Source organism: Euphorbia lathyris, chromosome 2 (assembly GCF_963576675.1).
Source record: "Euphorbia lathyris chromosome 2, ddEupLath1.1, whole genome shotgun sequence".
Taxonomy (NCBI): Eukaryota; Viridiplantae; Streptophyta; class Magnoliopsida; order Malpighiales; family Euphorbiaceae; genus Euphorbia; species Euphorbia lathyris.
The window spans coordinates 99,130,784-99,149,664 of NC_088911.1; the positions used below are offsets into that span (position 1 = coordinate 99,130,784).

An 18,881-nucleotide genomic window follows, 5' to 3' on the forward strand; every position below is an offset into this window, starting at 1 on the left:
TAAAATCTCAAATAGGTTTAAAAAAAATTAGATTAATTACAAATAACTACTATTTGATTTGATCGATTTGCAGATCGGTACGTGTTGTATTTTTTTTATGCAAACACAGTTCTGTAGTTGTAAAATTTTACATCTTTTTTTACTTTGTCAAATTTGGTCGAGAACGACCTCAAAATGAAAATTTTCAAAAAACTAAAGTTGTTTAGTACTATTTTTAATTTTTCAAAATCATAATTTTTGGAGTTTTTCCTCTCTAAATATTATATTTTTCTCTCATAAAAAAACAACACCTAAATAACCTCAAACCTAAAAGGTAATATCATTAAATCTTGTAAATTTTCATTTCGAGGTCGTTATCGACCAAATTCGGACAAAATGAACTCAAATGCAAAATTTTACAACAGAATTGCGTTTGCAAAATTTTGCAAACCACAGAGTTGCGTTTGTAAAAACAAAATATCACAGATACTGGTCTAGAAATCGGCTAAACCACATGATAGTTGTTTGTAATTAACCCAAAAAAAATACTAAAAGAAAAAAAAAATCTCTCAAAAAAAATATGTGTCAGCATTTCATTTTGCAAACTTGGGTTTTGATAGTGTGAAATACTTCCTCATTCACACACACACTTAACGTCACAACAAAAGTTAAATGGTTAAATAATTTTATATGTCGAGAGAAATGTACAAACAATATTTTTAATGATTATACATATAAAAATACTCGTAGATAATATTTTGTACGAGCAACTGAGTACTTAATGTGAAATAAAATATTTTTTATATAAAATTAGATCCGATTAAATGTAATAAAAAATATCATTCTTAAATAATTTTTATTTTACCTAATTGATTCACATCTAGACCTCGATAATCTGTGAATCCACCCTGTTTATACGTATATGCATGTGTGAAAGTTAAGAATTAATTATGTAGTAAAAGAAATAGATAAAAACTATACCTTGATATATATAGATTACGTGTTGCTTTCCTTTTTAAGCAATCTTAGTGGAATAAAGTGAAAAATTGTTAAAGTAGTTTCCCATATGTTCCCTAACACACAAAAAGAAATATTCTTCAAACCAAAACTCCAAACATAACATAGTAACTAACAAAACCTTAATATCATATCACATCATGTCTTCTTCTATTCTAATATTTGCAACCTTAATCTTAGCCATCTCATCCACCACTTCTACTGCCCATTACACTCCATGTTCCGAATCATTCTTCCTCCTAGCCCAAAACCACAACTTCTCCAACAATTTCTGCAAAAAATTAACCACTCTTGGAGCCGAATTGGCTTGGAAAATCAACGATCAAAACGACCAAGAAATCAGTATATTTTTCGGGGCAAGACTTTACGACAGATTAGGATGGCTAGCCTGGGGGATCAACCCGGCCAAGCTACCACAAATGGTTGGGACCAGGGCAATTATCGGCATTAGATACCCGAATGGTTCGTTTGGCGTTAATACTTATAACATTACTAGCGATACGAAAATGGGTTGCAAGTTGATGCATCAAAGATTCGACGGAGCGAATAATGATGTGTCGTTTCGTGATTTGTCGATGAGGTATAAAGCAGCGTTAGATTATCATATAATAGAAGGAAAGATGGTTCTTTCTTCAGGGTATGAGATTAGGAAGTTGAATCATGTTTGGCAAGTTGGATATTTGGGTGATGATGGAGTAACTCCTGCTGGACATCCTACTATTCTGCAGAATGTGGATAGTAGTGAGACTGTTAATTTCAGGACTGGCCGTCCGGCTAGTCATGTCGGAAGGCACCGGCGACATCTACGAACTGTAAGCACATTTTATTTATCTCCCCTGTTTCAAGTTAAGGTCAAAGTGAGTATTTATTCCAATTTTTGCCTATGAAAACAAATATGAAGCATGACATAATTAAGACAGAACTAAGTGAGATAATAAATTTGATACATTTTAAAATTTTAAATATATAATTTAAATTATATCTAGTATATTTAAGTTATATCTACTATTTGTGTAGCTAAATTGGCAACATGTATATTGAGCTTCTAAGTAGGACCGATACTGTTGTCAAAAAAAAAAAACGTAGGACCGATACTGACTTTTATAAGCACTAAGTGAGATACGTTCTAAAATTTTAAATACATAATTCGTAATAAATAAAAAGAGCATAATTTTATTGATAAGTTACATATTAGATGAAGCAAAATTAAAGGGGAGGAAGATCAATAATTACAAAGTGGGATGGGAATAAGATTCAACAATTATTTCGCTTTTTTTTTAAACTGTGGCAATCATATTGAGATTGGTAGAAGATTAGGAGCAATTATATGAATATAATTTTCAATTAGAGAAATTTTAAATTGGATCCGGACCAGCAATGGTCTTTTCACTCAGATAATGTCAAATCAGCAGTTGAGTTGACATGACATCATCTGAATGGACGAGATCAATACTAGCCTAATATTGATTGTCTGTGTATATATCCATAGAGTCTTAAACATAGGATAAAGATCAGTAATGGTCCTTCCATCCACTCACATAATGTTATATCGGCAGTTGAGTTCGACATGACATCATCTGAGTGGTCGGGACCAGTACTAACCTAATATTGATGGTTTGCCTAATATTGACCGTTTGTGTATAGGTGCACGGGATCTTAAACATAGCAGGATGGGGTATATTCCTACCAAGTGGTGTAATCGTAGCAAGATATTGCAAGTACCCATTAGAATGGAAATGCTGGTTTAAGCTTCATATCTGCTGCCAAATTATTGGCTACATTCTCGGCACTGCCGGCTGGATTATTGGCTTGGCTCTCGGCACTGCCTCTAAATTCTACAACTTCAAAACTCATCGCCTTTACGCCATTTTCATCTTCACTTTCACTACTTTACAGGTAACTCATTTTCCCCTTATCCCAAAATCACTAATTTCACATTCATCTATTCTGATCATAATATTTGCAATTACATTATCAGATGTTGGCATTGAGATTGAAACCGGAGAAGAAGGATGAGTACAGGAAATACTGGAATATGTATCATCATTTTCTGGGATTTTCATTGCTTGCAGTAATATCAATTAACATATTTAATGGGATTGATATATTGAAGCCAGATGAGACATGGAGATGGGCTTATATTGGGATTCTAGTAGCTTTTGCTGCCACTGTTGCTGGTCTTGAGATATATACTTGGACTAAGTTTAAATCAAGTGTTCATCATGGAATTGGAAGTCATGAGGTTACTTCTACTAATGATGATTTTCCACAACACCGTTCTCCTCTTCCTCCTCCTCCTCGTCCTTGATTAATTCATTCATATGTATTACTTAATTTTGATTTAATTCATTAATTGTTTCATTATTATTAAAGTTGTATTATTGCAATTAAGCACTTCAGTTTGATTTAATTAGAGATGACAACCTTTTTGTATAATAATTTTTTTTTTTGAAAGTAAGCAATTCTGAGTTATTTCTAAAAATTTATATGGTTATGCACTATTTAAGTGGTGGCACGTCACTATCATTAATTAATCACTGCTTAGTAATTTAGAACTAGTTAATCCTGAATTACAATGAAATTTCTTCGTTTGTATACTGTTATGGTGCAAGTTTTACAGCTACAAATTTTAATACTTAGGCCCCGTTTGTTTGAGGAAAAATATTGTGTTCTGGAAAATTTTATGTATGGAAAATATTGTGCAGGAAAATAAAATGCTTTTCTGTGTTTGGCAACAACACTGGAAAATATTTTTCGGTGTGTGGTTACAATACTGAAAAATATTTTCCAACCACTAAAAACGTGAAAAACACAAAAAAACGTGAAAATTTGTTAAAAACACGAAAAGTGGAAAAATGCGAAATTCACGAAAAGTAAAAAAATATTAAAATTATGGAAAACATGGAAAAAAGTGGAAAAACACGAAAATGTGAAAATAATTAATGTTAAAAACACGAAAAAAAACGTTTTTTTTTTCCAGATTTTTGGCATTTTTTGTACATTTTCTTGTGTTATTAACGTTATTGTGTTTTTTTGCATTTTTTCTTCATTTTTTCGTGTTTTCATGTTTAGTTTTTCGGTTTTTCACGTTTTCTTTTTTTTCGCGTTTTTTATTTTTCTCACTTTGTTACTTTTTCATGTTATTCACGTTTTCATGTTTTTCGTATTTTTCATGTTTTTGTGTTTTTTACATTTTCGTGTTTTGTTTGCATTTTTCGTCTTTTCATGTTTATCGTGATTTTCACTTATTGTCACGTTTTTGTATTTTAGCATTTTTCGCGTTTTTCGTAGAATCATTTACGCACCACCCTCTACTTGTTTTTTTATTATTATAAAAGCATATATCCTTTTTCATTCTAACGGAAGAAAAAATACAGCATAAAAATGAATAAAATCTCATATATAAATTTAGGCTAAAACCGATATAAACCCTACATAGGAAACAAAATAGTCCACAAAGTGTAAAAAAACCATAAAAGGCAAAACTCTTAAGAAAACAAATCACGAACTGAATGAAATGTCATTTTTTCCCAAAACTTTAGAGCCGCGGAAAGACACCTACAATATTTTCCACAAAAATATGGATGAGAGTAGAAAGCTGGAAACCGAGCTTCCTTCTTCCTCCTCAAAAATAAAAAGTGGTTAGGTTTTCTCTAAAAGAAAATGAAGAGAGAAATATGAGACTGAAAAAGAAACTTGTTAAAAGATAGACTTTTTTATCCATGTAATTTAATTTAGTAGTAATATTTAATTCCAATATGTTTACTTTCAGTAGAAATCTTTTATAATATATGAGAATATCTAGAGATCTGGTCTTGAAATGTTGGATTTTTCCTATCTGTCTCCGGATGTGTGATTTAGGATTCCAAAAGCTTCCTCATTCCTTAGCAAAAGAATCACATTTCATCATTTTCGGGAACCTTCTCAACACGTGCAGAAAACGCCCCTTGATGAGAAATCTTGAATTTCTCGGAGTACCTTCTTTATCTAGATTCGGCGCCAATTTACTGCTAAATAGACTACGAGTCTCCACTCCTATATAAAGGGTCTAACTCCATTCACAAACTTAACTTTATTGATCTCGGTGTTACCCTGTCATGCTCTCTACTCATTACTTTTTAGACTATGACTAACTTAAGCGTCGTAGTATCCCTCATCAGGGTCCGACTAAGCCTTATCCTTGTAAGTAAATAAGAGTGATATCATACATTTGGGCCAGCCAGATAAGAAGACATCTACATCCTCAGGACCATAATCTAGATCTCCTTAAGCAGACTATCAGATCTTTTATAGGGGAATTCCACCCTACATTATCATTAATGTGATGAGTGAGGACCAGGGAATCTACATCGGAGTTCGAAATGTCTATTTTCTATAGAAACGAACATGGTGTGCTTGAGGATGATTGTTGATTCACCTGATCAAACGTTTGGGAAACGAAAAGATAATACTTCTCATGCCACCTCTGAAGAATCAGAATCCCTCCACCATCCAAGAAAGCTAAGTCATCGATAGGTAAGGAGATTACCCTAAACGAACAAGTTTCAACCTTCACTCTGTTTGTGTTGCGCGAACATCTGGTTTACACAATAATGCTATAGCCATCACAACACAGATAAAAGGCTACACCGTGAGCGGGATATTGATAGGCATCGGTATCTCCATAAATTTAATCACCAAAGATGTGGATGTTAGAGATAATATTCTAATTATCTCTGTAAATAGATTCCTATCTAGTTAGAGTTTTACTCTGTCTATATTTCTAGCTAGGTAGAGTTTCAATACGACTATACTTATGTATTGTATTCCTATACAAACTATTATTGGCTCACTATAAATACAAGGCCTCTGAGCCAGAATCATTAAGCTGATTCAATTCATTATTGTGCCTATTACTTATCTGTCTATCTCCATATTCCTATCATTATCAAATCATTCATCCAACATGGTATCAGTAGTATCAACTTCCGCATCCTCCAAATCCTCTGATCATCCTCAATCCACGACCTATTCACAATATAAAGCCGCCATTACCGCAGCCGCCGCCGCCCCGTCTGCCGCCACGGATCCAATCGTGTCCGGCAATTCCGTCGCACCGAGCTCAGGTTGGCGATTCACTTCTCCGTTTGTAACCGGTGAATCGTCGTTCCTCGCGGCAAACAATCCTCCGCCACAAACGTCGCAGCCACCTCCGACAACCGCGAAAGATTTGCTGCCACAGGCGGTTCTTGACGCCCTAGCCGCGCAACAGGCGCAACAGCACCAACGACAACGTGAATCGCACGCGGCCCTCACAGCGGCTGCCGTTCACCGTGAGCCGCAACCAGCGCAATTGCAACAGACCGTCGGTGACCTCCTGCCGCAGGCGGTCCGCGATGCACTAGCCGCATTTCAGGCGGCACGCAACAGCAGAAATCGCAAGCCGCGATCCCTGCAACCGATGTCAACGCGCAAGCCGCGATTCCCACTACTGCCGCTGTCAACGCGATCCCCGCTACCGCTGCTGTCAACGCGCAAGCCGTGCCTCTCGTGACTCCGACGAACTCCACAGCCGATGCAGCGGTGCTAGCCGCGCTTGCGGCATACCAGGCAGCAGTTTCGCTGCCGCAAAATCAACAAACCCGGGTTCAGCAGCCATCTACTCAATTACAACAATCGGCGACACCTCCAACTCTATTTTCTCCATCAGTTCTTGCTGCCCTAGCAGCGTATCAGGCAGCCGAAACCAGTAACAGAAATCAGGTTATTTCTGAATCTTATACTTCACCGTTTTGTTACAATACTCAAGTATCCCATGATCCCTCACCTTCTTTCTTCTCAAATTCGTTTCATAACACTGTTGATGCACCGTCAAACAATGTTAGACACAATTTTATTTCCTCATCCATTCCTCATACTAGAAACAATCCTGTCCCTCTAGAACCTATCTCCACTCATGTTGAACAACTAAGACAACCACCCGCAAATATCAACATTAACATCAAATTAACACCAAACAACTACAAAGCATGGAGAATGTCCATGGAATCCACCCTTCAAACCTATCATCTTCTTCCTCATATTCTTAGTTCAACACCACCTCCACCCAAATTTATTCCTAGAACAGGTTTTGTGACATCATCTACGGATTTAATCATAAATCCATCTTTTACTCAATGGGATGATATAGAAAATGTGGTTAGGACTTTGCTCCTAAATTCAATCACCGAAGAGGTGTTTTCTGAGATTGCATATCTCAAATATTCACATGACATTTGGCTAGCCTTAGAGGATGCCTACGGGCTAATTACAGGCAGCAAGCAGTTTCAGATGGGAGTCGAACTGCATGAACTTGAGCAAGGAGGAATGTCTGTTACGGCATATATGCAAAAAGTGAAATCCATCCTTGATGATCTGGCTGCCTCAGGGAATCCTTATCCTCGGCATCTACTACCGTCAGTCCTTTACAAAGGTTTAGCAGAAGAGTATCACTCCACTGTTCAGAATCTGGTAACTCAGCGCGGTACAAACATCAACTATCAAGAGATTTTGCATAGCCTGAAGATAGTTGAGGGCATGATTCAATCAACCAGAAAGACAACTCTGCTTCAGCCTGAGGCCAATGTATCCACCATGGAAACAAATCAAGCAAAGAAGCAGAATCCAAAGAAAAGAAGGAGTGGCAAGTGCTACAATTGTGGTGATCCAAGCCACTGGGCTGACAAGTGCAAAAGGCCAAAGAACAACTCAAGAGCACAATACAATCCTGGACCACAAGCGCATATGGCATGGCAACAACCACCGAATCCATTCATGGGTCCTAATCAACCTTGGTACCCAGACACAGGAGCAACTAATCACATGACGGCAAATCCGGCTCAACTTCAACAAATGCAGCCATATCCAGGATATGATACAGTTCAGTTTGGCAATGGTCAAGGTTTGCAAATTTCTCACTTTGGAAATTCGAATATCAATAATCTGAAAATTAATGATGCCCTACTTGTTCCCAAGCTTACCAAATCTTTATTATCTGTTCAAAAATTTACCCGTGACAACTCATGTTACTTTGAATTTTGGCCTAACCATTTTCTTGTGAAGGACCAAACAACTGGGGAAATCCTGTTACGGGGCCCGAGTAAAGATGGACTCTATGTGCTTACACCCACCCTGAAGGAGGCGCTAGTTGGAGAGAAAGTGTCTTTTGAAAGGTGGCATGCACGGCTTGGACATTGTCAGAATCAGACAGTCAGCTCAGTTCTCAAAGGAAACAATCTATCCTCTTCAAAACCAGTTAGCAAATGTTCTTTTTGTCCATTAGGCAAGCTTGCTAGGAGCTCTTTACCATCTATTAGTCGCTCTAGCACATTTACTTTTGAAAACTTACATCTGGATGTTTGGGGGCCAGCTCCAGTTGCTTCTTGTCTTGGCCACCGTTATTTTTTAATAATCATTGATGAATTCACCAGATTTGGATGGGTTTTTTGTTTAAAGAATAAGAGTGATGTCTTTTCCACCTTCTGTGATTTTTATGCCATGATCTCTAATCAGTATAGTGCAAGGGTTAAGAACATTTACTCTGATCTTGGGGGGAGTTTCAAAAACTACAACCTTTTTTCAAACGTCATGGCATTATACACAAGATTGCATGCCCTCACACTCATGCACAAAACGGTATAGCTGAGAGGAAAATTAGACATGTTGTTGACACTTGCCTTACTTTGCTAGCCAATGCATCTTTACCTCCAAAATTTTGGAACTATGCCATGATACACAGCATTAGGCTAATTAACTACTTACCCACCAAAATCCTAAACAACAAGTCACCCTATTTCTTGTTCTACAAGAAACAACCTGCCTATAAGGCCTTACGCATATTTGGTAGTGGTGTTTATCCCCTTCTTCGTCCATACAATCAACACAAATTTGACTTTCGTTCCAAGCTATGTGTCTACCTTGGTCCATCAGAAAATCATTCTGGGGATATCTGTCTTGAATATGCCACCGGACGCATATACATCTGCAAGTTTGTGCAGCACAATGAAGAAGTATTTCCTGCATCAACAATCACTGCATCATCACCTTCATCTAGCAACTCAGGGGTAAGCACATCGTGTCAACTACCATCTCTACTCGGCCCGTATCCAGGTAATTTCTCTAATCCCAACCCTATAGTATCTTCTTCTAACCTGGTTCCATACTCTACACCCATCACACCTGGATCTCATCCTAGAACCCCAACCACTCCTCCTGACTCTGAAGCCACACACAGTGCTCCTTTAGCTCCGCCTCAATATCTGTCACCAGTGGTCACTGCTGCATCAACACCTGTTCCTCAGAATGATCCTAACACTCCAGTTGATGCTGCGGACATCATCACACCGGAAATACAGAATGCAGTTCCTCATGAGGAGAACATCATGCCTCAAACAGATTCTCCTCCTCCTGAAATTACACCACATGCTCCCATTCCACCTGAAAGGCCCAGGCCTCGCAATGCACCGCTGATTGGTCCACGACAACCTTATATGCAACTTCGACAGTCATCTCTTCAGTCAAGAGGAAGGTTTGAGGGACTATTAGCTACACATCCAAACGGCACAGTGGATCCCACATGCTTCAGTAAAGCCAACAAACAATCACAATGGCGTACTGCAATGTCTGAAGAGATTCAAGCTCTTCTGGACAATGGCACATGGCAACTTGTACCAAGACCACATGATCAGCATGTCATCACCTCCAGGTGGCTCTTCCGTACAAAGAAGAAGTCTGACGGAACCATTGATCGTCACAAAGCTCGCTTAGTGGCACGGGGATTCACTCAAAAGGCTGGGATTGACTACAAAGGAACATTCGGTCCAGTAATCAAAGCCACAACCATCAGGTCTGTATTTGCCATCGCAGCAGCAAACAACTGGTTCGTTAATCAGCTAGATGTCTCCAATGCATTTCTCCATGGAAACTTATCAGAAACCATATATATGGAACAACCACAGGGGTTTCGGGACAGTGACCGACCAGATCATGTCTGCCTTCTCAAAAAGAGTCTCTATGGATTGAAGCAAGCACCGCGAGAATGGTTCACTCGTCTTCGAACATTCCTTCTCTCTCTTGGGTACAAAATGTCACAGGCTGACAACTCTTTGTTCATCAGACGCACCGATACTGAAAAGACTTACATTCTGTGCTATGTTGATGATATACTCATAACAGGGAACCACCCTGCACACATCACCAACACTATTGCAGCCATCGAACGTGAGTTTCCCATTCGCAATCTTGGCAAAGCAGAATACTTTCTTGGAATTGAGATCCGATATGAGAAGGATGGCATTCACATGTGTCAAGCCAAGTATGTGGCTGACATCCTCGACAGAGTGAAGATGATTGACTCCAAGCCCACACTAACGCCCATGGCCACCACACCAACACTTTCAAAGGAGCTAGGCACCAGCTTAACCTCTGGAGATGAATATAGAAGCATTGTGGGGGCACTTCAATACTTAACATTCACTCGTCCTGACATTGCATTTGCAGTCAACAAATTATGTCAGTTTCTACATTGTCCAACTGATGAACACTGGAAAGGAGTCAAGAGGGTTTTACGCTATGTTCAGGGTACATCAGATTTTGGCATAGTCATGTCTGTCAAACCAATACAGCACATCCATTGCTACTCAGATAGTGATTGGGGAGGGTGTCCTGATGATCGACGATCCACGGGTGCCTTCTGTGTCTATCTTGGATCCAGCATTGTATCGTGGCAGACCCGCAAGCAACCCACAATAGCCAGATCCTCAACGGAAAGCGAATACAAAGCAGTAGCAAATGCCACTGCCGAACTGTTATGGCTCAAATCTCTTCTCTCGGATCTCGGATTTCCATTACCCACCCCGGTTCAGTTATGGTGTGACAATGTTGGAGCAATCTATCTCACCTCAAATCCAGTGTTTCATGCTCGCACAAAACACATTGAGCTAGACTATCATTTCGTTCGTGAACAAGTTCACAGAGGATTTCTCAGTGTCAGATTTATCCCAACCGATGATCAGGTTGCAGACATACTCACCAAGCCGCTAGCTCCGGCTCGCTTCACGATGCTACGCTCCCGCCTCTTTGTTCGTGCCCGCCATCGGCTTGAGGGGGGGTGTTAGAGATAATATTCTAATTATCTCTGTAAATAGATTCCTATCTAGTTAGAGTTTTACTCTGTCTATATTTCTAGCTAGGTAGAGTTTCAATACGACTATACTTATGTATTGTATTCCTATACAAACTATTATTGGCTCATTATAAATACAAGGCTTCTGAGCCAGAATCATTAAGCTGATTCAATTCATTATTGTGCCTATTACTTATCTGTCTATCTCCATATTCCTATCATTATCAAATCATTCATCCAACAGTGGAACCAGTTACATATAACCCCTATTAGGATTATGCATGTTTACATACCAGTGAGCGGATACAGTATCCCAATGGGTGGCTGTGTTGCTTTGGGGAAGGAGAACATAAGTAGAAAATGGATTATGAGTTCATCATAGCAAACATCGATTTTTCCTACAACGTCGTCATGGGAATGCGCTTCCTATCAGAATCATAGGCCTTCTTATCAATCAATGACCGGTCCTTGAGCATACCAGCAGAGGAAAGAATGATGATATCCAGAGACATCTATAAGAGATCGTTAAATCTTTCTCGATCCTCCCATAAGAGGATGATATAAGGGTGGAAGAGGAAAATTCTTGTAGAACCAAGCTACAATGAGAGATTAAGACCTTCAAAGTGAGGGAGGGAATAACCCTTCGAATCGCTAAGAACCTTGAAGCTAATGTGGAGCAAGAGGTCATGGAGATTTTTTTAGAAAGAGCATGATGTGTTTGCCTAGTAGTTGGATGACTAAAGGGAGTGGATCCAAATCTGATCGGTCATAAGCCCAACATAAATCCAAAAACTAAATTGGTCATCCAAAAGAAGAGGAACTATACGCTTAACAGACATGTATAAGAAGATAGAACAAATATTGAAAGCTAACGTCGTTTTAGGGGTGTGTTATCTCAATTGATTGGTGATTGGTCCTCCACCCCTCTTTTGAGTTTTTTCTGTCTTATTGCATATTTACTGGGTAATCTACGTGATTCAACCACATCAGTACTATTCTTTTTTTTCATACACCAAAATAAAATGTTTAAATGGGGTATAAGTGAATTTTTTTCATTTTTCTTTTGGTATCATGAGATGGAGCCATATGGGCCACTTGATAGTAGATACCATGTTCCAAGAAAATTAAAACCACAAACAAAATCAAAATCATTTAGTAGTTTCTTCAAAAAGAAAAAAAAAATCATTTGTAGTAATTTTGAAGTGAACATAGCAAATTCAGTATTATGGCTGCTCTTCCAGCCGTGGAGGGAGCAGCCGTCACGGCTCTCCGGTCAGTCATGCTCCGGGTCCGCCAAGCTGCGGAGAGGGCCGGAAGGCGACCCGAACTGGTACGGGTAGTGGCTGTGTCCAAAACCAAACCCGTATCACTTATCCGCCAAGTATATGATGCCGGCCACCGTTGCTTCGGCGAAAACTACGTCCAAGAAATCGTCGATAAAGCTCCACAGGTCTATCTACAGCCATCCAATTCTGTGTCTCTATATAAGAATCGTTATTATTTTTTATGTCATTTTGTATCTTTCTACAATTGAATTATATTTCAGCTGCCTGAGGATATAGAATGGCGTTATATTGGGCACTTGCAGAGCAACAAAGTTAAAACCTTACTAGGTATTGTTTTAGTTATGCCGTTGTTGCAAAGAACTGAAATTAAATATCCAATTATCCATGGTATAAGATTGATTGACTCCTCTGTTGCACTTGGGAAGTACTAGAAATTCTTCCTGTGACTAGTTGGGGTTTGATCGTATGTGTCATTAGATTGATCTCTCTTATCTTCAAGAGGGTGATGCTCATATTTATTTAGCATGATTTTGTGACTATGGTACTCAACGAGTCACTTCTTATAATGTATGATATTATCATGAGGGCTTCTTTTCTATGTGCAGCTGGAGTCCCAAATTTGGCTACAGTTGAGGGTGTAGATAATCAGAAGGTAAAGAATTTTACCGGATGTAATGTTATATTACTAGGATGTAATATGAATGCTTGTTTATGAAAATCATGGATGTAAAGGAATATAGATGGCAGATTATTGGCTATGCTAAGCTGAGAACTCAAACAATTACTGCTGAAATAAATTGTTGTGGAACTTCTGAGTATTTGAATTCATTATTCTCTGTGTAGTTATATGATGCTTTCAGAGTTTTCTTGCTCACAGCAGTGCTTGTGCAGTTCTTTTATGTTCTATTAAGGCAGTTAAATAAACAAACAGTGGGTTAACAGTTAACACAAATTTATGGAAGATATTCTCTTAAAAAGGCACTCAAGGAGCATATTAACATATCTTTCTATTTTTCAGCTGGCAACTCTTCTTGACCGAGCAGTTTCAAGTCTTGGAAGAAACCCTCTGAAGGTTTTTGTCCAAGTGAATACCAGTGGGGAGGCATGTGGGTAACTGATATGATATCTTTTAACGGTGCCCCTGATAAATTCTGTTGTAGTTTATCTGAATTGCTCCAACCATCATGTATTCCGTGTTTCCAATGATTGACCACTTCTTACACTGAAATCCATTGTTCAGATGCAACACAGTACTTGTCTTTTACAAAACCTTTTGCAGCTTCCACTGCTACTGCACGGCTAAAATGATAGTTGAAGTATTCTTATCATCTTCATGTTGCATGAAAATGAAACTCTCTTTATCAGAGAATGGCAAGTAGGGATAGGATCCTCTTGGCAAAACTTTATTGCCATATCATTATGAATGGAAACTCTCAAGTAACTGAAATTATCAAGCTGTCTTGATTATTTTATGCATATTGTCTGCAAAATTGCTTATTTATTTTCAAAATGTGCACTAGGACTGTTTCTCCTGTTGAGGAATTTTCTATTGCACTTGTGTAAATTATGCTGGATTGATCTGCTGACTGATTTTTGTTACACTGTTTCAGCAAAATCTGGTATCGATCCTTCTGGTTGTGTGGGCCTTGCAGAACATGTTAAACTGCATTGCCCAAATTTGGCATTTTCTGGCTTAATGACCATAGGGATGCCAGACTACACGTCAACACCTGAGAACTTTAGGGTAATCCTTTATTCCATTTTGGAAAGCAAGTAAAACATTGCATAAAAATGAAATCATCATGGTTTGTAAGATTTAAGTGGTCTTTGCACTAGAAAGAACTTTTTCTACATCTGTGACATGGGAAGACACTTCATTCCACTGAATAATCAACTTATATGTGGTTCGTTTTTGTTATTGTTTCTTTTTTCCCCTGTGTTCTTCTGGCTAAAGGCTTAATCCTTAGTCAAGTTGAGATTTCAATTACTAATCAGTATGTGCGGAATCATTTTGCATACTTTCATGCAACAGGCACTATTAAACTGCAGAAATGAGGTTTGCAAGGCACTCGGAATGGGAGAGGACCAGTGTGAGCTATCAATGGGCATGTCTGGTGATTTTGAGCAAGCAGTAAGTTTACATTCCCATGATATGAATCAACTTCAGTTGTTTCCTGAGGCTAGGATAACAGCCTTAATTGTTTACTTTCCTTTCTTCAGTTTTTATAGTGGAAATGCATACTTAAACAAACCATAAATTATCCATTGTTGAAGCATTATTGAACAGTGGAGCTAATTACACCACTTTGTGATCAATACAGATAGAAATGGGGAGTACTAATGTGAGAATTGGATCAACCATATTTGGACCCAGGGAGTATGCCAAGAAGCAATAATTAATAGCTGCTACCTTCTGGTTGCGGTTGCACTGTACTGCATAGACTATGAATTTGTATCCTCTTAAATTTGTCTAAATCAATCCTTGAACTTGTCAACTCGGGACGAGCAAAATTTAGTCTGTTCCGATTTGACAAGTTGGAGAGTCAATTTAGGCCGAGTACAAGTATGTAAAGTTAGTATAATGTGGAAATGTAGATCCCTTGCAATTCAGTGTTGTACCATTTGATCAATTTGTGTGTATTTGATTAGAGATTTGAAGTGATTGATCATCATTGCCACAATTTTCATTTTGATTGAAGAATGTGAGAAATGTGCAGATTATAACCAGATGCGTATGATCTCAAAAATAACTAGTCGAAAACCCGTGCGATACACGGGATATGGAACTTTTATGTAATTTAGATAAATAAATAAATTAACATATTTACTTTTAAGTAATTTTATATCATGCTATGAATTTTTTATATATATATTATGTATATTTGAAATTAATATATTTTTTTTATTGATAATTCAAATTAAATTAAATTAATTTTGAAAATAATTGATTAATTTGTTATAGAATTTTAATTAAAGGTGAATGATTTATTTATTTTTACAAAATTCAATGATTTGTACTTTTTAGTAATTTTAATACATTTTCATATTTTTTATAACCGGAATTCTGTGAAACAATAATAATAAAATAGGAGATTAATTAAGAAATATATTAGAATATAATGAAAACCAAAAATTGAATAAAATACAATTAAAGTTAAATGTTATATTTACGATACAAAAGAATTAAAATTTATGTTAAATAAAAATTGAATTAAACTACAATTAAAATTAAATATTATATCTACGATACAAAAGAATTACAATCTATGTTAAAATGTAACATCAATATATTATGCTATAAACTATTACAATCAATACTTTTCTAATGTTGCACATGAAAAAACTTTATCAATTCAATATATTACATATAAAAAAAATAAAATTCATAAGAATTAGTCAAAAATCCATCTTGATGATAATCATTTTACTGTCGAATTCAATTAATCATTCTGCTACAATAACCTAATATATCCAATTGAATCAGCTTAAGGTGATGATTTCTTCTATTTTCATCTCGTAATATCTCATGAAACATTCAATCAATTTGTTCTTCATTCTTTTACTATATAGAATATCAGTCACGCTCGCAGATATCACTTATTTGACTTCATTAATATTTTTTAATAATTATATATTCTTGAATTTCGTAAGAAAAAACAAACAAACAAAAGAATAGAAAACAAAAACGAAGGGCCAAAAAAGATAATTAGGAGAGAACTATCTTTCTCTCATTTTTTTAGAAAATAAGAGAGAATGTCAAGATATAAGCATATAAAAAGGAGAGTGAAAATATTTTTTGTCCATTAATTAAAATTTTGGTAAGTTCATAAAATTAATTTTAGTTAAATAGAATTAAATTGCAATTGTAACCACTCAGTACAAAAAAAAACGTTTTATAATTAATATGTGAAATTAATTCTATTAATTAGAATCATTATACTCAACATTTAAGAATTTGAAGAGATTCAAGTAATAATATTTTTTTAATTAATATTTTCCAACAACTTGTCTTGTGATCATGTTTCATCTTCATCTGCTAAAAACTATTGAAATACTAACAATTTTATACAAACCACACAATATAATAGTTAAAAATTATATAAGCCAATGTTGCAAAAGCAATTATCTAAATATCTCATAATTAATGTACATTTTTAGGATTTTGATCATCAAAATTTATTTATATTTACCTTCATTTTGAATTCATATCTAGCATAATCCAAATTTTTCAAGAATAAACATCTTATCAAGTATATTAGACGCTTACAATCTCTTTGTCTAGAGAAGAGGGAAAAAATAACTTCTTGATGATAACATAATTTATAATTGAAATAAACTTCATTGTAAGTATATTATTTCAATAGCTATTTAATATTTTATTCAATATGTCTCCAACTTCAATGAACAACTATTGTATGAAAATTTATATCTATTTGTACCAAAATGCATAAAAATAAAAAATATAAATCCATATCAGTTAGATAAACTCAAATTAAAAAAAATTAGTGGATTTCAACAGGTTCCGAATTAAAAAAAAAGTAATCTAACTTCAATTAAAGCTAAAAATTGAGTCATATAAAGCCAAAAATCTAAATTTTAGTTAGAGTTAACAATCGAAACGATAACACCTAGCAACAACATATACTAAAAAAATGTAAATGTACAAAATCTTTATTTTAGTCATTTTGAAAAAGAAACAAAAATAAAAAAGAAAACATGGATAAGGTATCGAGAGGTATGGAACCTGAGTAACGATAGAAATGGAATTTCATATCTGAAAGATGAAATTATAACAACTATTGTTTAATAAAAATAAAACAACAATATAATTAAGAACAAAAATAATTACAACATATGAAAACAAATAGAATAATTACCTTGAAAAACATAAGAATTTTTTATAATTTTTGACACTTTTGCGTTTCCCGATTTTAGTTGTCCATGCATCTTCTATTTCTATCGGATTTCTTCAATTGGAGATATCAGTTTGAAAAAAAGGCAAATAAAAAAGAAAACATGAATAAGATAGCGAGAGGTATAGAATTTGAGTAACGGCAGAAATGGATCTGAAAGATGAAACTATAACAACTATTATTTAATAAAAATAAAACAACAACATAATTCAGAACAAAATAACTACAACATATGAAAAAAAAATCGAATAATTACCTTCAGAAATATAATACTATTATCATGACCAATAAATATAATGGTGGAATACTATCTATCATGCTTTATATAGAAGTTTATTTGTGACTTTTGAATTTCCTTTGCTTTATGTTTTTCCTGTAACTCTTATTTTCTTTTATTATTTTAATTAATGGGCTAATAATTGTTTAATATGTTATAAATATAAATATTTTATTTTTAATTAATTAAATCTTTTTAATATTGATTTTTTTACTACGTTGATAACTCATCAAAAATGCCTCTAAAACACTTCTTCTCATTTCTCTCTGCTTCCGATATTATATATAGTATAGATTTGAGTAAAGAGCTATTAAGTTTCTGAAATTGACAAAATATACTCGTATGTAGGCTATCCATTATTTCGCTGGTATAGTACATTTACGGGGTGTTTGGTATTCTATTGGGATAGGGATATGGATAAAGGTTGGGATAGGGATAAGGATAAATGGTTGGGATAAGGATAAACATATGATAGTCGAGAATTATTATTCAATGTTTGGTATGTGGGATAGGGATGAGGATAAAATAATACATTTTACTGTTTTAACCTTATTTAAACAACATAACATTAATTTGAGGGATAAGCATGAGCTTATCCCGCCTCCTTATACCACCCCCCTCCTGGGTATAGGATTTGAGGGATAAGAGGCTTATCCCTCATCCGTCTCACTCTTCTATCTCCCAAACAAACACGGGATAACCTATCTCGTATTTTTTATCCCTATCCCACCTCCTATATCCCTTCTAACAAACACCCCGTTATGACTACTAGATTATAGTGCTATTAATATTATGACCAATCCTAAAATTTAATTTCTGTTAAAAAAAGTACTTCAACTTTACATTATATAATGAAATGATGATTTGAAGAAAACATTGATTGTAATTTATGATAACATTGATAAAAAAAAAGAGTGAAGTATGTAATTAAATTTATTTAAATCGCTAGGTTATTATGATGTAATTAAATTTTTATTTTGAATAGAAATTCAGAGACTAAAATGTTAGTGAGGCTGTAATTTGGGAACTATAGATATAATTTACTCATTATTTTGCCTTTTTTTTCCGTAAAGATAGAAAATGTAATCAATTGATAACTCGGTTGTAAAAAAGTAAGTTAAATATGGAAAATGTATTGCACGAGTTTTAAAAAAATAAAACGACCAAGATCGGGGTATACGGTTCTAATATTAGAGAAGACAAGTTTTATAGTTGAACAAATAATAACATTCCAATGCGTGTGAATACATATTCCGCATTTTACTTAC

The 18,881-nt window shown here is 35.5% G+C and overlaps 2 protein-coding genes across 2 annotated transcripts; both read left to right on the top strand.

The window, feature by feature from the left end:
- Nucleotides 1-1,117: 1,117 nt before the first annotated feature.
- On the top strand, nucleotides 1,118-3,449 carry LOC136220770 (cytochrome b561 and DOMON domain-containing protein At5g35735-like). Its single transcript, XM_066008553.1, has 3 exons — nucleotides 1,118-1,808; nucleotides 2,641-2,892; nucleotides 2,975-3,449. Exons 1-3 carry the CDS (start codon nucleotides 1,137-1,139, stop codon nucleotides 3,302-3,304), a joined length of 1,254 nt encoding a protein of 417 aa, XP_065864625.1. The 5' UTR covers nucleotides 1,118-1,136; the 3' UTR covers nucleotides 3,305-3,449.
- Nucleotides 3,450-12,257: 8,808 nt separating this feature from the next.
- On the top strand, nucleotides 12,258-15,087 carry LOC136219106 (uncharacterized). The gene is made up of 7 exons (XM_066006359.1): nucleotides 12,258-12,587; nucleotides 12,684-12,750; nucleotides 13,029-13,075; nucleotides 13,442-13,529; nucleotides 14,034-14,167; nucleotides 14,456-14,554; nucleotides 14,745-15,087. Exons 1-7 carry the CDS (start codon nucleotides 12,363-12,365, stop codon nucleotides 14,817-14,819), a joined length of 735 nt encoding a protein of 244 aa, XP_065862431.1. The 5' UTR covers nucleotides 12,258-12,362; the 3' UTR covers nucleotides 14,820-15,087.
- The last annotated feature ends 3,794 nt before the right edge of the window (nucleotides 15,088-18,881 follow it).

Bases quoted from the DNA above. Each gene is read 5' to 3' on its own strand.
- LOC136220770 (XM_066008553.1), top strand. From the start codon at position 1,137: ATGTCTTCTTCTATTCTAATATTTGCAACCTTAATCTTAGCCATCTCA. The intron at 1,809-2,640 runs GTAAGCACATTT...GTTTGTGTATAG, and splicing joins ACCGGCGACATCTACGAACT to GTGCACGGGATCTTAAACAT. The intron at 2,893-2,974 runs GTAACTCATTTT...TTACATTATCAG, and splicing joins TCACTTTCACTACTTTACAG to ATGTTGGCATTGAGATTGAA.
- LOC136219106 (XM_066006359.1), top strand. From the start codon at position 12,363: ATGGCTGCTCTTCCAGCCGTGGAGGGAGCAGCCGTCACGGCTCTCCGG. The intron at 12,751-13,028 runs GTATTGTTTTAG...TTCTATGTGCAG, and splicing joins CAAAGTTAAAACCTTACTAG to CTGGAGTCCCAAATTTGGCT. The intron at 13,076-13,441 runs GTAAAGAATTTT...TCTATTTTTCAG, and splicing joins AGGGTGTAGATAATCAGAAG to CTGGCAACTCTTCTTGACCG.